The following is a 27,757-nucleotide window of genomic DNA, read 5'->3' as shown; positions in this document are numbered from 1 at the left end:
CCATAACTCTGACCTTCATTTTGGCCAAATTATGCCCCCTTTTGTACTTAGAAAATTTTGGTTAAAGTTTTGCGTGCAAGTACATACAGCTATTACTAAAAGGCATATAGATTTGAAACTTATTTTTTCTTTTTCTAGATCAATTACCTACCTCACTGGTCAAGTCCCATAACTCTGACATGTATTTTGGCCAAATTATGCCCCCTTTTGGACTTAGAAAATTCTGGTTAAAGTTTTGCGTGCAAGTACATACAGCTATTACTAAAAGGCATATTGATTTGAAACTTATTTTTTCTTTTTCTAGATCAATTACCTACCTCACTGGGCCAAGTCCCATAACTCTGACATGTATTTTGAGCAAATTATGCCCCCTTTTGGACTTAGAAAATCCTGGTTAAAGTTTTACATGCAAGTTACTATCTCCAAAACTAATGCAGATATTAAATTGAAACTTCACATGTGTCTTCGGGGTTATAAAACTAGTTGATAGAATCAATTCCCATAACTCTGACATGTATTTTGGGCAAATTATGCACCCTTTTGGACTTAGAAAATCCTGTTAAAGTTTTGCGTGCAAGTACATACAGCTATTACCAAAAGGCATATAGCTTTGAAACTTATTTATTCTTTTTTTAGGTCAGTTACCAACTTACTGGGTCAAGTTCCATAACTCTTAACATGTATTTTGAGTAAATTATTCCCCCTTTTGGACTTAGAAAATTCTGGTTAAAGTTTTACATGCAAGTTACTATCTCCAAAACTAATGCAGATATGGAATTGAAACTTAACATGTTTCTTCGGGGTTATTAAACTAGTTGATAGCATCAAGTCCCATAACTCTGATATGCATTTTGATCAAATTATGTCCCGTTTCGAACTTAAAACTCTTTTGATATTTAACATTTTGGGTAATAATTTCCTGCTTCTGTGACAATATTTCGAATAGTCGAGCTTGGCTGTCTTATGGACAGCTCTTGTTCAGTTTTAGAGGAATGGTGGCAGGGTCTGTTAGAAGGGGAAAAATCGCATGGTGACAACTGAAATAAGGGGAAATTCACATTTTGATAGATTAGTATTTTTCATAAATATGTTACAGTCGGAAAGAAAATGGCATGAAAACACATTGTCTTGTGTTTTAAGAGACTGCATCATTGATATAGGTCTTAATGTAAGAGTTTTGTTTTGAATATGTAAAAAAAATATGATTTTGGAGGGGAATTATGTCTCCCACCACACAGTGGTGTGGGAGACTTCTGTCTGTCTATCACATAGCTTGTCCGCACTTTAAATCGAACATTTCTCATCCAATCTTCACCAAACTTCAACAAAATGTGTCTGCCAATAAGTGCTCGGCCAAGTTCTATAACTAGCCAAATCGGCCTAGGCACTTCGGAATTATGGCCCTTGATTTACCAAAAACACTCGGATTTCTTGCGCAGTTATACCCCTAAACCGGCGCCTATACTACTAGTAGTATAGGCGTCCTTTTGGTGTCAAGAAAGCGCATGCACATGTGGATAAAGTAAACAGTATATAAAGGCTGACTTAGGGGCCTCCATGGCCGAGTGGTTAAGGTCGCTGACTTCAAATCACTTGCCCCTCATCGATGTGGGTTCGAGCCTCACTCGGGGTGTTGAATTCTTCATGTGAGGAAGCCATCCAGCTGGCTTACGGAAGGTCGGTGGTTCTACCCAGGTGCCCGCTTGCGATGAAATAGTGCACGGAGGGGCACCTGGGGTCTTCCTCCACCATTAAAGCTGGAAAGTCGCCATATGACCTATCATGTGTCGGTGCGATGTTAAATCTTAAAAAAAAAAAAAAAAGACTGACTTACTATTTAGATGATTAGGCAGTTGTGGGACACATGCGCTTTTCTCAAAAGCATCTCTAGTTTTTGTTGGAAATGTGGGGAGAACAAAACTTTTTAGAGACGGAAATTGGGTCAAATTTTGGTTCCCAAAATGGCCGCAAAGACTGTTCATTGGATTATTGTTATTTAGAATGGAAGTTGAAACACAGTGGCATTAAGTTTATTGAATGGGAGTCATTTGCCTCATTTCAGTTTCAAGCAAATATTTTGTGAAAACTAGTAGACACTGTACATTGAGTCTGTTTTTAAGTGATTCTTCTGTTTAACTTTTGAGAAAGTGAAAAGATTTTTCTTCAAGATTTGGTTTAGGTTGGCAGCCAGTTTAGTAAGTTACTTATATTCATGTGCATAACAGATTAGATAAACACTAAATGACTTGATAAATGTTTTTCTTATTTCAGCCCTAGATCGCCCTTCTGGAAGATGGGGACACAGTTTGTGTTTTATCAGCCGGAATCTGTCAGTTCTGATTGGTGGACAGGGTGAGAAACAACAAATCAGCAAAGACTCAGTCTGGACCCTTGATTGTGGTATGTTACCCTTGATTGTGGTATGTTACCCTTGATTGTGGTATGTTACCCTTGATTGTGGTATATTACCCTTGATTGTGGTATGTTACCCTTGATTGTGATATATTACCCTTGATTGTGGTATGTTAGTAAATTGTCTAAATTTGGGAAAATTTACTGACAAATTGAGTTTTTAAGTAATATATATATAGATCTATATTAGTTTAAATCTTCAGTTTTAAATTTTACTGGTAGACAGTATTCTCTTGTGAAATTTTGAGATTTTTTTTTCAGGATTGTGTTCCAATATTGCCTAAAAATACAGAAACTCTTTATTTGTCATGCTAAAAGTTTTGTTTACAGTTTGTTTTCACCAAAGTTATAACTGAAATTATCCAAAAAGTAAAATGGCAAAGTGGTGTATTTTCGAGTGTAAAAACTGGGTCACGAAAATATGTGACAATTGATTTTAATGGTATAAGAACTACCTGTCAACATGTTTTAGGTACTTTATTCAATTAATATTTGTGTTTTTATGCATTTTGAGAGGTTTTTGCATACAAATCATACATTTCTTCAGCAAAATCTTCTAATTATTTTTTGCCGAGGTTGCAGACGTCATGTTACTAAAAATAGAAACGTGTTGGTTTTTCCAACATTTTTGTTTGATTTACTTGGCAAACAAAACTAATTGTGCAAGAATTATTATTGAACAACAGAAAGTCACTGATTTCAGTTGGGAAATTTTTCATTGGATTGGGAATTTTTTGCTCCAGATTGGGAAAAATAGAACATATTTGGTATTGGGAATGGGGCCGAATATCGGCCCCGTGAGATAGGGTGAAAAAGCCCTGGCAACAGCAATAACCGTAAATGAATGGAGTAACACATCAGTTTCTGAAAATGTTGATTATGCAGTCTTAAAAGCAGTGCAAAGTTTTATTGTCCGAGTACTAATGTACATCCCTAATTTTAGAGGCATGATTTCGCTGTTATTCGAAAGCATATAGATCTTTTTGTCTTTTGCGCTATGTCCATGTGAATAGTGTCCTGGAAAAGTGAAAAAAAGTATAAAAGTCGTAGTTGAGCAGTTTCAATAATGCAATAGAACTTTATCCAAAATGTAAATGAACATAATTCAGACATCAACATAATCTTAAAAAAAAATGTAATGTTGCATAAAGTTTAAAAGGAAAAATGTTGAATAAATGTAATGCAAATCTTGGTTTGTTTCATACTCTAGCATAAAATTAAGTTTAAAACCATTGAATGGATATTCAAGCTTGGACTAATTTGTACTAAATTTTAGTAGAAATGTAGGCATGGTTCTCTTTATACTTCAGAAACACGACGATGGAAGGATCCAACAACAGAAGCAGAGGGCCAGAAACCAGAGTATCGTATGGGTCACACTGCTACCTATGATCCCCTTGTTAGATGTATTTATGTGTACGGTGGATCAAAAAATACACGATGGTTTCATGATGTTCATATATTAGATATAGAGGAATGGAAATGGCAACTAGTTAAGGTAGGGCAGCTTTTATTTTTTACCCAAGAAAAGTTTTGGTGTCTGATGGGGGCAGTGAGAGCCCTTGTCTGTCTGTCTAAATTGTCATGCATGTGAAGTTGTGCACCTGGTGTTCTGTTTCAGATTTCACTCAGCCACACCAGAGTTATGGTCCTTGTCTTCATGAAAACTAAACATAAAGTGCTTAAATGTATATTTTAAAAGATATTTCACCGTTTTACTGAATTAGTCAGAGGTAAATGTTAATTGCAAGCATTTACACAGGAATAGACAAGTTAGCTAAATGCTGATGACAGATGTTACTTTCTGTTGTTGGTATGGATGAAATTCTTTAAAAATGACATTGAAAAGATAGTTCTGAATAATATTTTTGATGAAGTTACATATTGTTTATTTTTAAAAAATATATGTATATACTGAACATGTAGAGATTAAATGCCTGCACATGTACAGTACCATATGTTAAGATCAAGAAAATTATGTCAGTGTATTTTATTAAGGTAAATGGCAAAGCTCCTACCAGGGCATACCACAGTGCAACGTTATACAGACATGAGTTGTGGATCTTCGGTGGCGTTTACCCTCGACCCGACCCACAGCCAGATGGTTGCAGCAATGAGGTTCATATCTTTAGTCCGGTAATGGAGAGCTGGTACTCTCCTATAGTGTCTGGAGAAAAACCGATACCGAGATCAGGGTAAGAATCGGAATAGAATTAATTTTTGAAACAGATCCGTGAGATGAACACTGACATTTGTATGTAATAATTTCCAAAAATAAAATAAACTAGTGCTGTGCAGTTTAAACTACTCAAGAAAATGAAAAATTTGTTTTTAAGATCAGCAAAAGTATATTGCTGGATATCTGAAATTTAGCTTTTTGGACTAAGGGTGTAACGATATATCGCAATTTACTGTATCATGATACCTTAGTGTAGCGATACGCATATCATATCATAGACCTGTTTCACGATACAGATAGAGTGAAAAGTAGAAACATTGAATGGAAACTTTTGTAAAATCATAGGAACTAAACAAATGTATCATTTATAACAGTTTCTTTAACTTTTAAAACAAAATTTCAAGTACTTTTCCCAAGTGTAGGAAAACTTGTCCAAAACAGTTTTGGTGGATATAATATACTTGATTTATAAACATGAAGGTTTTTTCCCCGATTCCCAAAGTTCTATGATCCAGACCTCTTTAAAATGTTTATGGTTAACTTAAATATTTGCATGTGTTGTTAATGCAGATGAACCTGTAGTAAAGATTGTAAGTTTTAAATGTTTCTGCAGTCGGGTATTCGATTATATAAAGGTTTTCTGTTACAGTCACTCAGCAACCCTCATCAATGATCAGTTGGTAGTGTTTGGAGGTTGGGATGCTCCAATCTCTTACAATGACCTTCATGTGCTAGATATGAGTAAGTATAATCCTCTGAAATCGTCTAATTTTGTGGGGTTTAACTTTGCAGTTTTGGCGAAAACTGCAGTTTTCATGGGACATAAATTTATCCAGTATTAAAGATAAAATCAATTTTTCAAGACCCAGATTCTTAATTGAAAACTTTTTTTTTTCTACAAAGAGGGGAAAAAGGGGCCCAGGCTTGTGATTTAGGAAAAAAATAGCTCGGTATCTGGGCAAAGGGGAATAATAAACCTGATGTAAAAGACAATTTTTTGGGGGAAAACTGCATGATTTAAAAGAAATTTTCTGAGGGGAAGGGGCCTGTAAACGACCCCCATATATAAAAGGAAAAAGAAACCCTGTATAGACGTATACTTCATAGTGTTTGACATGGTATGTATAAAAAGTACATGTACTAGGTTTAGGTTTGTTTACTAGAACTCGCTTATAAGCGAGTTCTAGTATACTATTGCAAACCTAAACATAGTACTATCTGTGAAAATGTCGGCTATCTCAAAAACATTTTTATGTACCATCCCAAAAGCATGTGTGCATTTTAAGTCAAATTTAGGTTATCTCAAAGTAAAAAGCTGTATCCCTTGGAATTTGAGATACAGACTTTCATCTGTGTTTAGTCAAGTTAAATTTAATTGAGCCGCACCATGACAAAACCAACATAATGCGTTTGTGACCAGCATGGATCCAGACCATTTGATGAGGATTTTCTGTATTTCAAGTTAGTTTGTAAAAATAAACTATGTGAAAATGGCTATTGGATATCTTTAAAGATTGCATCTGTGGAAAAATATTTGTTCATTAAGATTTAATTTCATGTATCGGTTGCAAAAATGGATCCCCTAAAAATTAAAATGATAATACAGATTTTACAGTAAACTAGACAGGTTTTCACCAATCTCTGTTCATTAAAATTTGGACAAGATTTTGCACAAACAGCAACTATTTTGGATTTTTTATAACAATTTAAATATAAATGGTTATCAGTGTGACTAGATCAGCCCTGGGCCGATAAAAACCTTGGATGACCGGGGAGAAAAAGCCTCAGTCTCCCCATCCGAAAAAAAAACAGTTCAGACATTGGACTGTCTGTTGTTGTGAGTTCATTTCTAGGATGCCATTTTTGATATACGTGCAACGATAGCACACGAGGTGTTCCGAGTCGTACAAAGAGCACCCGCTGAGACTGATAATGTATAATTTGTACCCAAAATTTTTCATCTCCGACTGACGGTCCAAATGCTACCTGAAAATTATTAAGCTTTATACCCACGCCAAATAATTAGGAATATTATAATTTCTTGAAGTAAAAATCGATTAGAGGAATAAAGCTTTATTATTTATGTTTCCCATAGCCAAAAAAACAGAATATATTTTCATTTAAACTAAACTTTCCATCAAGAAGATAATATTTTCCCCTTTAAAATTTAAAGAAAATGTTCCATAATAATATAGTGAATAATTTTACAAAAGTCAGCGTTTATTTTTCAACCCCAGTTACCCATATGTTGCCTCAAATTCATAACACGCCCAGCTGTTTTGGACTGATAATGTCATGCTTCTCATCAGTTGTTTTAATTGACTGAAACGACATGAAATATTGTGTTTAGTGTCAGTGTTCAGTCTAAAAAAACTAATTTTGCTGTCATTCATGTCTACAAACAGTTTTTACAAGAACAAAATATAATGTCTGAAGGTTTTTGGGCACTTTAGGACAAATGAACTGGAAAAAATTAGCCATTTAGGACAACAGTCCTGAAGAATTTAGTCCAGTCTGAATCACTAGTTATTTATCTTGGGTATGTTAGGAAAAAAATATATTCAGAGAATGTCAAAAGTCCTTCAGATTTATTTCTTTTAAAGGTTTGAAACTTGAAATGTGTTCACTTGAAAATGTTCTCTTTTCACAGGCATTGTAGAATGGTCTCAGCCAAAGGTAACAGGCTCACCACCAAGCCCTAGAAGGTAGGTTAGATAGATAATATACAGATTGTCAAGATTTCTGATATTAATGCTTTTCTGGAATAGACGAGTGGATATTTTTAGCTCACCTGTCACAAAGTGACAAGGTGAGCTTTTGTGATCGCGTGGCGTCCGTCGTCCGTCGTGCGTCCGTCCGTGCATGCGTGCGTAAACTTTTGCTTGTGACCACTCTAGAGGTCACATTTTTCATGGGATCTTTATGAAAGTTGGTCAGAATGTTCATCTTGATGATATCTAGGTCAAGTTCAAAACTGGGTCACGTGTGGTCAAAAACTAGGTCAGTAGGTCTAAAAATAGAAAAACCTTGTGACCTTTCTAGAGGCCATATTTTTCATGAGATCTTCATGAAAATTGGTCAGAATGTTCACGTTGATGATATCTAGGTCAAGTTCGAAACTAGGTCACGTGGGGTCAAAAACTAGGTCAGTAGGTCTAAAAATAGAAAAACCTTGTGACCTCTCTAGAGGCCATATTTCTCAATGGATCTTCATGAAAATTGGTCAGAATGTTCACCTTGATGATCTCTAGGTCAAGTTCGAAACTGGGTCACGTGGGGTCAAAAACTAGGTCAGTAGGTCTAAAAATAGAAAAACCTTGTGACCTCTCTAGAGGCCATATTTCTCAAGAGATCTTCATGAAAATTGATCTGAATGTTCACCTTGATGATATCTAGGTCAAGTTTGAAACTGGGTCACGTGCGGTCAAAAACTAGGTCAGTAGGTCTGAAAATAGAAAAACCTTGTGACCTCTCTAGAGGCCATATTTTTCACAAGATCTTTATGAAAATTAGTCAGAATGTTCACCTTAATGATATCTAGGTCAAGTTTGAAACTGGGTCATGTGCGGTCAGTAGCTAGGTCAGTAGATCTAAAAATAGAAAAACCTTGTGACCTCTCTAGAGGCCATATTTTTCAAGAGATTTTCATGAAAATTGGTCAGAATGTTCATCTTCATGATATCTAGGTCAAGTTCGAAACTGGGTCACGTGCGGTCAAAAACTAGGTCAGTAGGTCTAAAAATAGAAAAACCTTGTGACGTCTCTAGAGGCCATATTTCTCAATGGATCTTCATGAAAATTGGTGAGAATGTTCAGCTTGATGATACCTAGGTCAAGTTCTTAACTGGGTCATGTGCGATCAAAAACTAGGTCAGTAGGTCGAAAAATAGAAAAACCTTGTGACCTCTCTTGAGGCCATATTTTTCATGAGATCTTCATGAAAATTGGTGAGAATGTTCATCTTGATGATATCTAGGTCAAGTTCAAAAGTGGGTCACGTGCCTTCAAAAGCTAAGTCATTAGGTCAAATAATAGAAAAACCTTGTGACCTCTCTAGAGGTCATATTTTTCAATGGATCTTCATGAAAATTGGTCAGAATTTTTTATAATGATGATATCTAGGTCACATGTGCTCAAAAACTAGGTCACTGTGTCAAATAATAGAAATAACGACGTCATACTCAGTTCAACACTGGGTCATGTGGGGATAGGTGAGCGATTCAGGACCATCATGGTCCTCTTGTTTTGTCATCAGCTCGCCATTACAGAGATATTGCAATATTTCTGGCTGTGTGTGTAGATACGGTTCTTGGCAAGCTCATATCTCAGAAAATTCTCATCCCAGCTGAATAAAACTTCATGTATGCCTTCTTAGTGATAATACCAAATGAAGGACATAGGCTCTAAAACTGTTGCTTTAGTTTGATAAATTTGATTATGATTTTCTGCAAGTTAATATTTCAGTTAATACACAGCAATACTAACTGAATGATTTAGGTCCCATAACTCTTTAATTTTCATTTTGATGAAATTATTACCCATTTTGAACTTAGACATATTTTACTCCTTTTAATACGCCTGTCTCTGCAAGAGGTGGACGGCGGTGGAAGCGGTTGACGTCCAAAAGTATGTCAACTCTCCAAGTGGAACAGTTTTCATCTGATTTTCACCAAACTTGCTGACAATGTTTGTGGGCATAATATCCCGGCCAAGTTTGATAAGTAGGCAAATCGCCTCAGGCATTCTTGGATTATGGCCCTTGAATTACTAAAAAAAACTGCGGAATTAGCCTTGTCCGCTCTCTAGTAGAATAGTTTTCATCCGATCTTCACCAAACTTGCTGATAATGTTTGTGGGCATATCTCTGCCAAGTTCGATAACCAGCCAAAGCGCCCCAGGCACTGGATTATGGCCCTTGAATTACTAAAAAAAAACTGCGAATTTAGCCTTGTCCGCTCTCTAGTCGAACAGTTTTCATCCAATCTTCACCAAACTTGCTGACAATGTTTGTGAGCATTATATCTCGGCCAAGTTTAATTACCACCCAGATCGCTCCAGGCACTCTTGGATTATGGCCCTCGAATTCTGCGAAATTAGTCTTGTCCATTCAAACAGTTTTTGGGTGTATTTTGTGACAGCCTGGCACTCTTGTTTAACAATATTCTAAGGGGAGTGGAGGTCTAGTGGTTACGGTGTCTGCCGCTCAACCCAGGGGTTGTTGGTTCGAGCCGCATTGGGGTCACGTTGATTGACTTCTCATATGACACCAGTCCTTGTTTTTTCAGGAATTGGACCCGAGAGTTGTTCAAATAAGCTTTAAGCTTTCACCACAATCAAGCTAAAATAAATTATTTTAAACCAACAATATTTTGCAAGTTAGTATCTCCCTAACTTTACACCACTACATTCATATATAACAACAGTTGTACATAGTCACAAGTGGACATGCACACTAAAAACAAAATGTGGTTGGGTCTGCCAAAAGTTGCAGCATCAGTAAATGGCTTTTTCGAATATATATAACATTATGTTTAGAGTTGGGAGAACAAGCTTTTAAAAATATAAGAGGTTGTACTATTAACACTGAAATTGTGAATTAGCGAGGGTTGTGAGGTGGAGAGAGGGAGAGAGAGAGAAAGGCTGGGACTTATCCAGCACTTGGGTATGTTTTGTTCTGGATAAGCCTAGCAAGTCTACCTATCCCCCAAATTCAGGTGGTTTTGTTTATCAAAGACCTGGCATTCTTACAAACTCAGTATCATTGCAGTCAGGCTGTGCTTGATTCTTTAAACACATATTGAATAATTTTACCTCTTCAGCTGGCATGCCTCGTGTGCTCTCAGTGGGAACAGATTGCTCATTCATGGAGGATATAATGGGGACTTTGCTCTCGAGGATACACACATATTTAAACTAGGTGAGGATCAGCTATTTTAACAGTAATAGTTTTATTTTGCGTGGATAAGCATTCTGTAAGCTTAGGCATGTCTTATTTTCAAACAGAATTTAGGCTTATCTTGAGTACCATAGTTTTGTTCAATAAATGATCTGTTATATACCTACATTTTCTGTCTGAAATACAGCTTGTATATATGTAAAAAAAAAAAACGACAAAATTTTGTATTCAACTTCAATCGGATATTGGAAAATTACTTCAGGTTATCTGTCCTGTCCCATGAGAAAGCTGGCCTTTCACTAGACAGTATAAATTTTAAAAAGTAATGATAGGACAATTGATAATAATAATTATAATTAGATGATATGACAGCAACAAGATCTTCAGTTTATATCTTGTTCACAAAGTTTTACAGAAGTACTAGGTGTTGTTTTTTTTTTGGTCAGATATTAGCAGTAAATAAAAATTAGTGACTATTTAAAAGGGGAATTATGTTGAAGCAAGTGATAAAAAAGTAAAAGTTTTTAACCCAAAGTTTTTTTTTTTCATTAACCAGATCATTATTTTTTTCGGTATAGATGATTTAAGCTGGGTACGGATTCATGTTGAGAACCAGCCATCTGCGAGAGTTGGTCACAAGGCGTTGTGTATGCCATATCGTCATGACAACGAAGAAGAGGACGAGGTTATCATATTTGGCGGAGGTGATAATGATGGCGCCTATTTCAGTGACTTGTACAGTATCTATGTACCCTTTCAGCCTGCAACGGTTTCCTGATTGTATTGATGTGACTCCATTGATGTCATTCAAAGTGTGATTTCTTCTATATTATTGTTTAATTTGCATATTCCATAGCAGAGATTTTCTTCTTGAATTCTAGAAAATACTGTTTACATGTATATGATCAACAAGTCTACAGAACTCTAGAGTTGTAGGAGGAATTTTCTAAGTTTAAATAATATATTTGATAATTTTAAATTTATCATTTAGTCTAGTGTAGGATATTTTTTCTTTTTCGTTTTAGCCATCTTGGATGGCAAAATGTTGTTGTTGTTTTCTGTTTATTACAAGTATAAGATAGGAAACAAGTAAATCTAAAGATCAAAATGCCGCAGTGCTGTTTTGAGGGATGAAATAAGCAAACAATTTATACTGAGAAACAGATTTTTTTTCATTAGTCATGCTTGGTCATAATTTGTTTAAAAAGAAGCCCTTATGGCAATCTATTTTTAGCTGACACTTGTTTCCACTGCACATTTCTAGTTTGTCAGATAAGTGTATAAGATGTTATTTTTAGCTCACCTGTCACCTAGTGACAAGGTGAGCTTTTGTGATCACGCAGCGTCCGTCGTCCGTGCGTCCGTCCGTAAACTTTTGCTTGTGACCACTCTAGAGGTCACATTTTTTGTGGGATCTTTATGAAAGTTGGTCAGAATGTTCATCTTGATGATATCTAGGTCAAGTTCGAAACTGGGTCACGTGCCTTCAAAACCTAGGTCAGTAGGTCTAAAAATAGAAAAACCTTGTGACCTCTCTAGAGGCCATATATTTCATAAGATCTTCATGAAAATTGGTCAGAACATTCACCTTGATGATATCTAGGTCAAGTTCGAAACTGGGTCACATGGGGTCAAAAACTAGGTCAGTAGGTCTAAAAATAGAAAAACCTTGTGACCTCTCTAGAGGCCATATTTTTCATGAGATCTTCATGAATATTAGTCAGAATGTTCACCTTGATGATATCTAGGTCAAGTTCGAAACTGGGTCACGTGGAGTCAAAAACTAGGTCATTAGGTCTAAAAATAGAAAAACCTTGTGACCTCTATAGAGGCCATATTTCTCAATGGATCTTCATGAAAATTGGTCAGAATGTTCATCTTGATGATATCTAGGTCAAGTTTGAAACTGGGTCACGTGGGATTAAAAACTAGTTCAGTAGATCTAAAAATAGAAAAACCTTGTGACTTCTCTAGAGGCCATATTTTTCATGAGATCTTCATGAATGTTGGTCAGAATGTTTACCTTGATGATATCTAGGTCAAGTTCGAAACTGGGTCATGTGGGGTCAAAAACTAGGTCAGTAGGTCTAAAAATAGAAAAACCTTGTGACCTCTCTAGAGGCCATATTTCTCAATGGATCTTCATGAAAATTGATCAGAATGTTCACCTTGATGATATCTAGATCAAGTTCGAAACTGGGTCACGTGCGGTCAAAAACTAGGTCAGTAGGTCAAATAATAGAAAAACCTTGTGACCTCTCTAGAGGCCATATTTTTCAATGGATCTTCATGAAAATTGGTCAGAATGTTCACCTTGATGATATCTAGGTCAGGTTCAAAACTGGGTCACGTGCGGTCAAAAACTAGGTCAGTAGGTCTAAAAATAGAAAAACCTTGTGACCTCTCTAGAGGCCATATTTTTCATGAGATCTTCATGAATATTGGTCAGAATGTTCACCTTGATGATATCTAGGTCAAATTCGAAACTGGGTCACGTGGGGTCAAAAACTAGGTCAGTAGGTCTAAAAATAGAAAAACCTTGTGACCTCTCTAGAGGCCATATTTCTCAATGGATCTTCATGAAAATTGGTGAGAATGTTCAGCTTCATGATATCTAGGTCAAGTTCGTTACTGGGTCATTTGTGTTTAAAAACTAGGTCAGTAGGTCGAAAAATAAAAAAACCTTGTGACCTCTCTAGAGGCCATATTTTTCACGAGATCTTCATGAAAATTGGTGAGAATGTTCACCTTGATGATATCTAGGTCAAGTTTAAAAGTGGGTCACGTGCCTTTAAAAACGAGGTCATTAGGTCAAATAATAGAAAAACCTTGTGACCTCTCTAGGGGCCATATTTTTGAATGGATCTTCATGAAAATTGGTCAGAATTTTTTATCTTGATGATATCTAGGTCACATGTGCTCAAAAACTAGGTCACTGTGTCAAATAATAGAAATAACGACGTCATACTCAGTTCACACTGGGTCATGTGGGGATAGGTGAGCGATTCAGGACCATCATGGTCCTCTTGTTAAACTTTGTTAGTGTTAATATTTTCAGTTTTTGGAAGTGAAACTTTTTTTTATGATTTTGCTTTTCTTGTTATGATAAGTTTTGTTACTTTAAGCAATAGATCTTATTTAATGGAATAGTACAGTATGTTAACACTGAACTGTCTTCTGCAATAGTTCATTGTCATTGCCATTGATCGCCTCACACTTAAAAGGCTTTGCTGGCGATTGAACTGGGCCTTAGAAAGTTGTAGCCACTTTTTGAGAGAAACTGCCAAATTGAAGCTGAATTGCTGAAATTTGGCCGCATTTTGATAAATTCTGCGTAGTCAGTTTCAAAAATCTGTAGCCAGTTCTTTGAATTTGTAGCATTTAGCTACATTTGGAGAATGGCAGAGGAGGCCCTGTTGAATTTAAATACTGTACTTGTGCAGCTGTAAGGGACGACTTAAAGGCTCTCTTTGTACATGTTTTAAAAACAGCTAAAACACATCTTCATCATAATGAGGCAGTTGTAGTATGCATTGGTGTCTAATGCAATGGAGGAGCTTTAAAATTAATGCATTTGGATCTACCCATGGGATAAGTGCTCCTGGCAAAAGTTGACCTTATCATTCATTCTTAATTTATTCTATACATCTGATATTTGACTGGGAACAAGTTGAAATTGTTTAAACATTTAGAAATATATAGGTTATCTAGGCTAACAATACTGTTTGAAAAGTACATTATATATGATAAATGAGGACGGACCGTGCTAGACTTTTATCTCTCTTATCTTTGGCAAGGATAAGGCTTAATTGACTTAATTGTAGAGTGATGTTTAATATGTCATTGATATTTTGTTTAGGTGACACTTAGATGGTCCAAGTGGAAATACCTCTGCCACTCTGTAACCCTTTATTTCTGATTTTTTTAAGCTCGACTATATTAAGTATATGGAGAGCTATCCTACTCACACCCTGGTGGGCGGTGTCTCTCCACGTCCCCACCTTGGTTAAAGTTTTTTTTTTACACTTTCTCTTTTTTCTCCTTATCTTATGTAATTACTTGATGGATTTGCTTTAAACTTAAAATAGTTATTCCTCATCATCACCCACATCATCTGGCTCAAGGGTCCTAACTCTCACACCAATTGTCTACCGACAGTTAATAAAAATTGACTTGACGACCAATATTTCATGAATTATCCCCCCTTTTTACTTAGAATTTCAGGTTTAAGTTTTGATGCATTATTATTACTAATTATGTCTTCCCCCCCCCCCTCTGGGGGAGACATATTGTTTTTGCCCTGTCCGTCCGTACGTCACACTTCATTTCCGATCAATAACTGGAGAACCATTTGATCTAGAACCTTCAAACTTCATAGGGTTGTAGGGATGCTGGAGTAGACGACCCCTATTGTTTTTGGGGTCACTCTGTCAGAGGTCAAGGTCACAGGGGCCTGAACATTGAAAACCATTTCCGATCAATAACTAGAGAACCAATCATCCTATGAAGTTTCAACATTCTGGGTCAAGTGACTTGACCCAGAATGTTGAAACTTCATAGGATGATTGGTCATTTATAGTAGACGACCCCTATTGTTTTTGGGATCACTCCGTCAAAGGTCAAGGTCACAGGGGCCTGAACATTGAAAACCATTTCCGATCAATAACTAGAGAACCACTTAACCCAGAATGTTGAAACTTCATAGGATGATTGTACATGCAAAGTAGATGACCCCTATTGATTTTGAGGTCACTGTGTTAAAGGTCAAGGCCACAGGGGCATGAACATTGAAAACCATTTCCGGTCAGTAACTTGAGAACCACTTGACCCAGAATGTTGAAACTTCATAGGATGATTGGTCATGCAGCGTAGATGACCCCTATTGATTTTGGGGTCACTCTGTTAAAGGTCAAGGTCACAGGGGCCTGAACATGGAAAACCGTTTCCGACCAGTAACTTGAGAACCTCTCGACCCAGAATGTTGAAACTTTATAGGATGATTGTTCATGCAGAGTAAATGACCCCTATTGTTTTTGGGGTCACTCCGTTAAAGGTCAAGGTCACAGGAGGCTGAACATGGAAAACTGTTTCCGGAAAATAACTTGAGAACCTCTCAACCCAGAATGTTGAAACTTCATAGGATGACTGTTCATGCAGAGTAAATGAGCGCTACTGGTTTTGGGGTCACTCCGTTAAAGGTCAAGGTCACAGGGGCCTGAACATGGATAACTATTTCCGATCAATAACTTGAGAACCTCTTGATCCAGAATGTTGAAACTTCATAGGATGATTGGACATGCAGAGTAGATGACCCCTATTGAGTTTTGGGTCAGTCTATTAAAGGTCAAGGTCACAGGGGCCTGGTCATGTAAAATCATTTCCGGAAAATAACTTGAGAACCACTTAACCTAGAATGTTGAAACTTAGTAGGATGATTGGACATGCAGAGTAGATGACCCCTATTTATTTTGGGGTCACTTGGTCAAAGGTCAAAGTCACAGGAGCCTGAACAGTGTCTTTAGAACCACTAGGCCAAGAGTGTTGAAACTTAGCGGGATGACTGGACATGCCAAGTAGATGATCCCTATTGCAGCCAACCATCAGTGTCTCTTTGACTTTCGCTCCAGACCCCTATTGACTTATTGCCTATAGGACTTTGCATTGGGGGAGACGTGCTTTTTTACAAAAGCAATTTCTAGTTGGATTTGGTTCAAACTGAAAGTAGTTGTTCCACATCATATGACACAAGGTCCATAACTCTGGTACCGATATTTGATGAATTATCCTCAACTTTTACTAAGAATTTCAGGTTAAATTTTTGATGCACCTTCACTCTATCTCAGTTATTACTAAATGGATTCGATTCAAACTTAAAGTATTTGTTCCGCCTTAACTCCCACATCATATGACACAAGGTGCATAGATCTGTTACCAATTTTTCATGAATTATGCCCCCTTTTACTTAGAATTTAAGGTTAATTTTGATGCATTTTCACTATATCTTAGTTATTACTTAATGGATTCGATTCAGACTTGAAGCAGTTATTCCACTTTGCACCAATATTTTATGAATTTTGCCCCCGTTTTGCTTAGAATTATACTTATTTAGTGCTTTGATACACTTTATCTTTATTTCTCTTATTACTTAATATTTTTGACACAGACTCAAGCTATTGTGCAATATCTGTATCCACCATTGGAGTCATTAAACATTCTAGTGTCAGCTCCAGCTTCCTCAGATATGCCCAGTTTCACTATCCAGCATTGAAATAGTCGAGCGCGCCGTCTCCTATGACAGCTCTTGTTGTGTTTCAGAATAGTTAGATTTATTATCTTATTTTATGTAGAAGTTGTATGTAATCAGTTTTATAATTTAGTAAATTGTGTAAAGGCAATGGAAAACACTTGATTTGGACATAATCTTGGCATTTGTAAATATAATCACTTCTGTTACATATGTTTATTCTCAAAATATTGGTATAATGTAATTCTGTGACAAATAAATCTTACAGAAAATTGTATTTAGTTGTATTTTTGTTTATAAAAGGTCTGCACATTGGGTTCAGTAGGGAGAATATTTAACTCCCATTCCAGTGGCCCAGAGTTGCTGCAGTGTTCTTTATGATGATTTGACAATACATGTACATAAGATGTTGAATAATTTGATGATTGATCATTTTTAGCATCACTGTTAGAAGCTCTGCAAACTGCATGACTATAAAAGTAAATATGAAATCGTTTTTATGCCCCTGAAGGTGGGTATATTAAAATCGCACTGTCCGTCCGTCCGTGTAAATTCTTGTCGAGAAGTGTAACTCTGCCATCCCTAAAGGGATTTTAAAATAACTGCATAAATGTTCACCGTAATGAGACAAACTGTCATGAGCAAGACCCAGACCCCTAGCTCCAAGGTCAAGGTCACATTTAGAGGTTAAAGGTTAACAAGGTCGGTTTTGAGTCCAGACCATAACTGCCATCCATTGAGGGATTTTGAAATAACTTGGCATAAATGTTTACAATAATGAGACGACGTTTCTTGCATAATACACAGACACCTAGCTCAAAGGTCTAGGTCACACTTGGAAGTCAAAACTAAAAGGGGGGTCTGTTTCGTGTCCAGTCCCAAAACTGCCATTGAAGAAGGGATTTTGAAATTACTTGGCATAATTGTTCCACACAATGAGATGACTTGTGATGTGCAAGATCCAGACCCCTAACTCTATAAAGGTCAAGGTAACATTTTTGATGTTAAAGGTTTACATGGTTTCTTGTCTGGTCCATAACCCTGCCATTGATGAAGGGATTTTAAAATTACTTTGCACAAATGTTCCCTATATTGAGATGACGTTTCATGCGCAAGACATAGACCCCTAGCTCCAAGGTCAAGGTCACACTTAGAAGTCAAAGGTGTTTCTTGTTTGGTCAATAACTGCCATTTATCAAGGGATTTGAAAATAATTTGACACAAATGTTAACCATATTGAGGTGTGTCACGCTTATGACCCTGGTCTCTTGGGTCAAGGTCACAAAATGATGCGTTTCTTCTTTTTGGGCAGATATCTGTAGCATTCTTGGGCATGCTTCGGCAATAGTGACAGCTCTTGTTATTTATTGTAGTGCCAGCCCTTGCAGAACGGTCAACCCTGCTTGGCTTATAAAACACATACAGACATTGAATAGCATTACTCTTTCGGTTTCTATTTGTTATGTCAGACAAGTAGGCAACAGGTTACCAGTATTAAAGTAGCTGGCGACTCGACCAGTCTCTCTTCAGTGATAAGACCCCCTCGGTCATGGCTTGGTACTCCGACCCCCCCCCCCCCCCCCCCCCCCCCCCCCCCCCCCACACACTCCGATTACGGGGCAGGCGCCTTACTTAGGCCACCACAGTTCGTAAAATAGCAGGAGGCTGTAAAAAGAGATAAACTGATCATCGAATCTGATATATATTGAAGGAGATTTAGGTATCAATAAGCTAATCCCTGCCGAACGGGATAAGGTTTCTTCTTTGAAGAATTATTCTCTGCCTACAAAAACATATTTTCTAAACGGATCTTAGTTTGTTCCAATTGTCTTATTCCTTACTCAAGTTTTTATGGCCCCATCATCTACTGATGCGGGAGGCATATAGTGATTGTCCTGTCCGTCCGTTCGTTCGTCCGTCAGTACGAGGTTAACCAAATAGGACCGTTTCATCTAGCATCAATACCCCTTACTGGAATGACTTTAGTCTTACGCAGATGTAACCTGTGACCATTCCTCATCTTCAGACATCACCTGACCTCAGTTTGACCTTGACCTCATTTTGGACTTAGGTTGCTTTATATGGGCCATCTCTTGGTTAACCAAATGGGACCGTTTCGTCTAGCATCAGTACCCCTTACAAGAATGACTTGATACTAATACAGATATAAACTGTGACCATTCCTCATCTTCAAACATCACCTGACCTCAGTTTGACCTTGACCTCATTTTGGACTTAGGTTTCTATATATGGGCCATCTCTTGGTTAACCAAATGGGACCGTTTCGTCTAGCATCAATACCCCTTACAAGAATGAATTGATACTAATACAGATGTAAACTTTGACCATTCCTCATCTTCAAACATCACCTGACCTCAGTTTGACCTTGACCTCATTTTGGACTTAGGTTGCTTTATATGGGCCATCTCTTGGTTAACCAAATGGGACCGTTTCGTCTAGCATCAATACCCCTTACAAGAATGAATTGATACTAATACAGATGTAAACTTTGACCATTCCTCATCTTCAAACATCACCTGACCTCAGTTTGACCTTGACCTCATTTTGGACTTAGGTTGCTTTATATGGGCCATCTCTTGGTTAACCAAATGGGACCGTTTCGTCTAGCATCAATACCCCTTACAAGAATGAATTGATACTAATACAGATGTAAAACTTTGACCATCCTCATCTTCAAACATCACCTGACCTCAGTTTGACCTTGACCTCATTTTGGACTTAGGTTGCTTTATATGGGCCATCTCTTGGTTAACCAATGGGACCGTTTCGTCTAGCATCAATACCCCTTACAAGAATGAATTGATACTAATACAGATGTAAACTTTGACCATTCCTCATCTTCAAACATCACCTGACCTCAGTTTGACCTTGACCTCATTTTGGACTTAGGTTGCTTTATATGGGCCATCTCTTGGTTAACCAAATGGGACCGTTTCGTCTAGCATCAATACCCCTTACAAGAATGAATTGATACTAATACAGATGTAAACTTTGACCATTCCTCATCTTCAAACATCACCTGACCTCAGTTTGACCTTGACCTCATTTTGGACTTAGGTTGCTTTATATGGGCCATCTCTTGGTTAACCAAATGGGACCGTTTCGTCTAGCATCAATACCCCTTACAAGAATGAATTGATACTAATACAGATGTAAACTTTGACTTTTCCTCATTTTCAAACATCACCTGACCTCAGTTTGACCTTGACCTTGACCTCATTTTGGACTTAGGTTGCTTTATATGGGCCATCTCTTGGTTAACCAAATCGGACCGTTTCGTCTAGCATCAATACCCCTTACAAGAATGAATTGATACCAATACAGATGTAAACTTTGACCATTCCTCATTTTCAAACATCACCTGACTTCAGTTTGACCTTGACCTTGACCTCGTTTTGGACTTCAGTTGCTTTATATGGGCCATCTCTTGGTTAACCAAATGGGACCGTTTCGTCTAGCATCAATACCCCTTACTAGAATGACTTGATATTAATGCAAATGTAACATGTGACCATTCCTCATCTTCAGACATCACCTGACCTCAGTTTGACCTTGACCTTGACCTCGTTTTGGACTTGGGTGCAAAATCTATCGAAAAGGATGCCACTGGGGCACCAGGCGTTTATTGAACGCAGCTTCTTGTTTTTAATTGAAACAGCTTAAACATTTCAAGAAAAAGAATGTACAGAGTGAAAGGCATTTTATATTTTAAGTACATCCGTAACAATGACCTTGACCTAAATAAACCAAACTGCAAATGAGCCTTGGTCTCTACAAGATACATTAGTACCAACTTATTTGTAAGGATTTTTATGTCTCATTATGACCAATAATAGTTTGTTATACTTTTGTAACACTGACCTAGACCTTGACCAAAACAAGCCAAAATGAAACTGAATTTTGGTTTCCATGAAAGCTACCCGTTATACAAAGCTTGATCGCAATTTCTCATTTCTAACTAACTTACTGAACGGAAACCATGTTTTTTTTATAATTAGTAACAAAGACCTTGACCCAGCTAATGCAACTGCAAATATTGGTCTCTATGATACTTGCCTATTGACAGTGTTTCGTCTACCTATCTCAATCCTGCCTAAAGTTATTGCGAGAAAGCTAGTTTTCTGTTTTTTAGTAACAATGATCTTGATCTTTACCCAACCAACCCAAACTATGACAAAAGCCATGGTCTCTGCAAGATTCCAAAATATAAAGTTATCAAAACAATTTTCTATGTTCAGTGACAGTATCAGCGACCTTGCACTTGACCCCAGTGACCAGACAGCATACTGTACCTCAAGCCAAAAGAAAGCTACATGTGTACTAAGCTTTGGTCACAATATCGCATAACAAAAATTGACCTTTGTCGTTTACAAAGAAATGCCCTATATACGTAATGAGGACAACAAATCTTGTCTTCCCCAAGCAGTTTCACTGAAATTTGCAGATCCGCATTTCCCAGTAGTTTTTTAACAATTAATATTACCATATTTTATTGAAATCAGATATGACCCCAGACGGGCAGAAAATGAACTGAAAACTTATATATATTTGTATATATATGCAAGTACAAAGGGCCATTAATCTTGCCTTCTTAACACAATCCGACTGAAACTCTCAGAGCTGCTTTTCCATATTTCAACAGCAATTAATATTTTTATCATGTTTTTGTTGAAATTCTTCAAAACATGTGCAATATGACTCCAGATGGACAGAAAACACTATAATACAATCATAAGGGCCATTATCTTTTTGTCTTTCAAGCAATCTGACAGTAACTTGCAAGACCGCATTCCTCTATAGCAATTAACATTTTTATAATGTTTTATTGAAATCCTTCAAACCATGTCTGAGATATGACTCTTGGAAAATTGAATAAAATATATCTATGTTATAAATATGTATATGCACAAAAGACCATAAATTTTATCTTGCTCAGACAGTCTGAGTGAAACTTGCAGAATGCTATTTCCCTATAGTAGTTGCATCACACGCTGTACCAAGTCACAGATATGGCACGGTTGGGCGGACGTACGTAAAGACGGACTGACGGATAGGCGCCTCTCAAACTATATTTTACCCGCCTTCGGCGAAGGAAAATAATGAAGCTTTCGATCGGATCAGTTTATTGTACATCCAAACTATTTATTTGATAACTTGTCCAAATAAAATACGACCTGAACTGAATTGACCCAACTTGGGAAAAACTCAGTATAAACCAGCTGCAAATTAACGATATCAAAATTTTCAAGTCACTTTCTATGTCAAAATAGTGACACTTTCGACTGTGGTAGACAAAGTTGACGTAAATCTTAGCTGCATGTAAGCAATAATTTCCACTGTATTATTTGCCTTGTGGAATATCCCTGCAAGAAGTTATTTTGCCTTTTCCCGATTTACAACACGTCCGTAAAACGTTATGGATGTCTATGGGCGGCCGTTACCGCCAAAATTAGTAAATATACAATCCATTCATAAGCAAGTCAGTCACTGCAGCGCATTTCAATGCCGTCTAGTCTAAAACTCCATCCCGTCCAATCTATTTACATTCAACACATTGTATTTTGAAACCATTTAATACAAAACTTCATTCCATCCATTTAAACATGGAACGATGCATTGAAAACCTTGTTGCGATGCACAGTAATATGAAATCATCCATCAAAACATGATACCATGCAGCTCAAAGTGAACCCGTTTAACACAACGTGAGTACGTGCAGTGTAAGATGAAATGATTTATTACAACTTGACGCTGTTTAATGCATATTGACACCGCTTTGTGTAATTTAGAGCGGTGTATTAAAACTTGATGCCATGCAGTCCAATGTGAAGACGTTTAACGCAACATGAGTTCGTGCAGTGTAAAGTGAAACGATTCATTAGTTTGGCGCCGTCTAATGCATACTGAAACCATGTTGTGCGATTTGGAGCGGCGTATCAAAATTTAATGCCATGCAGCCAAATGTGAAACCGTTTAAGGGGACGCATACTTTGAAATTAGAAAAAAGTGGATGGGGTATTATAAAATTTACCTGCAAAAAAGTACAAGGTTTTGGTAAATGAAATGAATACTGTTTCAACTGTTATAAGTACACAAAGGATTGCTCACTAAAATAAAAATGAGAAAAACTGAAACAAGAAAGTTATTGTTGAATTACATAAGACTTCTTGTGTACATTCAAAGTCAACAATTAAGACTTTTTGGTGCGAAAATAATAGTGCTTCACTTTGTCCAAACATTTACAATGTCCTACAGATTCTAATTTAAAGAAAGAATGTGAAATAAGTTCACTGTCTTGCTTTTCATTTCGCATATGTGAGCTAAAACACATTATTTAGTTTGTTTACAAAGTAGTGCATAAGAAAAGATACGGTGGTCAAGGAATGCCACATTACAAAACTAAAAAGAGTATATTCCCCTTAATACATTAAACATTTATCGTTACAGAAGTCTAGTGGCTTACAATAAAGGCCTAGAAATGTTGCCATTATTAGGATAGACAACTCGTGCCGTTGTCTATGGGATATATACAACGAGCAAAGCGAGTTGTATATATCCCGTAGACAACGGCACGAGTTGTCTATCCGACTTAGACCACGTGACATAAAAACTGCAATTATTGAAAACTCTCCCACGCTTTCTATAGAAATTAGGATGAACGTGTTTTTATAAGAGTAATATCATCTTTGTACCGTTAGCGCTTAATTATCAGTAGGGCATATGAAATAATGCAGGTTACTTGTATAAATTCAGTTTTACTCAAATACCGGATTTACTAAGATTTAACGTTCATTAACACTTTGAGTCATTTGCAATCACAAAATTAATGATAAACAGTTAAATATGGATTTCTCAAAAATACTCAAAACTGGACTGCATGCTGAACAATTAGTTTTTGTGAGAAGTTTGCATGTTGGCGAAACACGATGACAGATACGTTGATTCGTTGATTCAAGAAGATAGCCAGGTTATTTATTTATTTATTTAGTTAGTTAGTTAGTTAGTTAGTTATTGTTTTTATTTGTTTACTTTGTCTATCAGGACATAGTTAGAGCGTAGATGCTCGTAGGACTACGAATACCTTTTACTATATCGTGCCTTCTTGTAAGAATGATGTAGTTGTTTTACTTTCTAACTGGGCCAAGTTGTTCGAAACTTTAACGGGTTGTAATTTAGTTTAGGTTAGTTTAGTTTATACTAATTTGTTTTAGCTCGATTGTGATGAAGCTTTAACTGTTTAAGCTTATTGTAACCACTCTCGAGTCCGTTTCCTATGAAAACTAGTACTGGGGTTATATGAGAAGTCATGGTCGTGTCCCCAATGATGCTCGAACCCACGACTACTGCATTAAGCTGATAAACTAACCGCCTGTTAAATTTCTATTCAAGATACTAGTCTTGGTGGGTGGGAAATACTAGTATGATGTTTTAAGTTTACTGTAAAGATGATTTAGTGTTTTAAAATCCTTAACAAATACATTTGATTTTCTAAGTTTTCTAAAAATGTCGAAATCTACTGATAAGTTAATCGACCGTTAACTCAATCGCCTGTTAAAGTTTCGAACAACTGGATCCAGTTGTTTGCAAATGTAAGGATCGTGCTGACATGTCTTTTTTTTATAAAAAGTGAACATAAAAAGTTACAACTGTTGGAAATGTTTCAGTGAATGTATAAATTACATTTTTACCCAGTTGGTTCTACACTACAAATATGTAGTTTATTGTAATTCAATTTTATTGATATCTAATAAGATGGGGTCATTTTTACGATATTAACATTTAGACGTTGTCAACTGAATTTACCTCAAAGTCATTCTTATTTTTTATCCCAGTGATAACTGGTGAGAATATTGCAAGGTCATTTAACTCCGGAGTTAGCCTGTATTGTTAGATGGTAAATTGACACGAAATTCACGCGTTTTTTTGCCCAAGTTTCCCCCGATATATATACAACGCTACTGTTGTATATGAAATATAGACGGGTACAAGTCTGCTTTGCGATTGGCTATTTACGGATTATCGTGGTCTAAACGTAATTAATGGATTATGCAATTCAAGATAAACTTTATCTCATAACGTAACGAACATGTATAATGTTGTAACAACAACTTTACTTACACTGATTTAAGTAGCAGTCGGTTTATAAGTGACTTTTATGATTCATTTTGTGTTTTGTTATTGTTGTCAAAAAGTATAACGGAAGTGCCTCACAACTGAAGCGGAAACCAGTTTGATGCGCAAAGTAGTCCACTGTAAGTAATATTATTTGACAAATGTCCACAGAAATTAAAAATTTTCTAATATTAAAGACGAATATCTGAATAGGATTCATTATTTGATAAGAAATTATAATCATCGACATGTTTTTTTAAAAATCGTACACGTGCTGACACCTAAGTTGTCTCCCGTTGTTTATTAGAGTTACCTTTCGTCCGGCGCAGTAATACATTTGCAGTGAATCGCCGAGAAGTCGTGGGAAAATTAAAAACCATGTAAACAAACTAAAATTAACCACCTTTTCAAGATGAATTTCAAGTGATCGACATTATGCACTTAACCCGCCTGACCTGTGTAGCATCTTAGATATCTGTTCTAAGGTATTCATTGTGTAGAATGTCATGTTATGCCCTTGCAATGCTAATCCCACTCTGATTTTTTTGTTTACATTTTTTATCAATGACAAATATGGCGTCCATCCCGAGATGAACAGACGTGGCGTTAAATTTTTACATGTTTAAGCAAACCTGGTGTGTTAGAAAGAAAATCTCATCCCTTCAACATTATTTGGAACACTGTTATTGTAAAAAAAACTGTTTTTTCCTTATACAAAAGCTTAATATTTTGTGTTGAATGAACTTTCACAAAGACCTCTGTTTTCCTATTACATTCATAGTACCACATCCTTATCCACAAAATACTGAATATTACAGGTGTCCATCAGTATTATATCAGTTTAGGAATATGTTTTTTATTTTCCCACCATCGATTTCTTGAATATGCACCCCTTCCGCATTGCTATATGAACTGTGAATGTAGCAATATGCGTCCCCTTAACGAAACACGAGTTTGACCTATTATAAATATAGCTTATGTATGCGTTTTACATAATAAAAAACATCTTGAAATTTGTCCTAAAACCAACTTTGTAGTACTATTCTTACATTTAATTTTAAACAGTTCCTACGATTTATCTGATTATTAAAAGGGACCTTACTTTCGTGAAACATCTTTCTTCTTAGGTTAAGCTTTATCAGAAGTATGCTTCTTTTTTTGCTTGTTTTTTCTTTTTTGTTGTTTTGTTTGGACAGGATCTTTTTCCGTTTTTAAACAATATTTCAATTAAGTTAGAAAGACAGTTTCCTGGATTTCATACGACCTGTTAGGGGATCCGAGCGAACATAGCAGATACTTGTGGATATAAAGTTAATACTAATATGAAATCAAGGAAACTGACTGTCTAACGTAAACGAAGGACTGTTTAAAAACGGCTTAAGATTTTCCGCCGCCACTTCCCTCCCACTCTCCACCACCTCTAACCTGCTCGCTTAGCTCAATTAGGGTGAGCGCAGATGTACGGATCTTGGGGTCGCGAGTCCGATGCCCGGGCTTGGCTATGTTCTCCGTGACGATTTGATAAAAGACATTGTGTCTCACATCATTCGTCCTCAGATTCATCAAAGACCTATAATATACATAATAGGTCTTTGGATTCATGTAGGGAAGTTGGCAGTTACCTGCTGAAAACAGGTGTGTACTGGTACAGAATCCAAGAACACCGGTTAGGTTAACTGCCTGTCGTTACATTACTGAAATACTGCTGAAAAACGGCGTTAAACCAAAAACAATCAAACAACTCACCCCCCTCCTCCGTCCCGACCCCGTAAAAACAACAAACAAAAATTGGAAGAATATCCAACAGGGAAAACCACGTTCCAAAAACACAGCCTCCCCAAAGACACACGGGAACAACACTCACACACCAGATACAAAGAAAAACAAGAGGACCATGATGGTCCTGAATCGCTCACCTCTTCCCACATGACCCAGTTTTGAGTATGACATCGTTTTTTTTCTATTATTTGACATAGTGACCTAGTTTTTGAGCTCATGTGACCCAGTTTTGAACTTGACCTAGATATTATCAAGATAAAAATTCTCACCAATTTTCATGAAGATCCATTGAAAAATATGGTCTCTAGAGAGGTCACAAGGTTTTTCTATTATTTGACCTATTGACCTAGTTTTCCAAGGTACGTGACCCTGTTTTGAACTTTACTTAGATATCATCAAGGTGAACATTCTCACTAATTTTCATGAAGAACTCATGAAAAATATGGCCTCTAGAGAGGTCACAGGGTTTTCCTATTTTTATACCTACTGGCCTAGTTTTGACCGCACGTGACCCAGTTTCGAAACTTAACTAGATATCATCAAGGTGAACATTCAGATCAATTTCCATGAAGATCCATTGAAAAATATGGCATCTAGAGAGGTCAAAAGATTTTAATAATTTTAGACCTACTGACCTAGTTTTTGACCACACATGACCCTGTTAAAAACTTGACCTAGATATCATCAAGATGAACATTCAGACCAATTTTCATACAGATCCCATGAAAAATTTGGCCTTTAGATAGGTCACAAGGTTTTTCTATTATTTGACCTACTGACCTAGTTCTTGATGACACGTGACCCACTTTCGAACTTGACCAAAACATCATCAAGATGAACATTCAGACCAACTTTCATACAGATCCCATGAAAAATATGGCCTCTAGAGAGGTCACAAGGTTTTTTTATTTTTAAACCTACTGACCTAGTTTTTGACCGCACGTGACCCAGTTTCGAACTTGACCAAAACATCATCAAGATCAACATTCAAACCAACTTCCATACAGATACCATGAAAAATATGGCCTCTAGAGAGGTCACAAGGTTTTTTTATTATTTGACCTACTGACCTAGTTTTTGACGGCACGTGATCCACTTTCGAACTTGACCTAAA

At 36.7% G+C, this 27,757-nt stretch overlaps 1 protein-coding gene across 1 annotated transcript in view; it reads left to right on the top strand.

The window, feature by feature from the left end:
* The window catches only part of LOC123534807 (uncharacterized), a 29,222-nt gene extending 12,214 nt beyond the window's left edge, over window positions 1–17,008 (top strand). The window contains exons 5-11 of the mRNA XM_045317239.2: window positions 2,272–2,400; window positions 3,723–3,910; window positions 4,411–4,607; window positions 5,241–5,332; window positions 7,242–7,296; window positions 10,411–10,508; window positions 11,066–17,008. Coding sequence (XP_045173174.2) covers window positions 2,272–2,400; window positions 3,723–3,910; window positions 4,411–4,607; window positions 5,241–5,332; window positions 7,242–7,296; window positions 10,411–10,508; window positions 11,066–11,265 — 959 coding nt within the window. The 3' untranslated portion in view covers window positions 11,266–17,008. The remainder of the gene's footprint in view (window positions 1–2,271; window positions 2,401–3,722; window positions 3,911–4,410; window positions 4,608–5,240; window positions 5,333–7,241; window positions 7,297–10,410; window positions 10,509–11,065) is intronic.
* Window positions 17,009–27,757: the final 10,749 nt, after the last annotated feature.

This window comes from Mercenaria mercenaria, chromosome 1 (genome assembly GCF_021730395.1).
Source record: "Mercenaria mercenaria strain notata chromosome 1, MADL_Memer_1, whole genome shotgun sequence".
NCBI classification, from domain to species: Eukaryota; Metazoa; Mollusca; class Bivalvia; order Venerida; family Veneridae; genus Mercenaria; species Mercenaria mercenaria.
The sequence above is the reverse complement of the archived record's forward strand: the minus strand, read 5'-3'. Positions and strand labels throughout refer to the sequence as shown.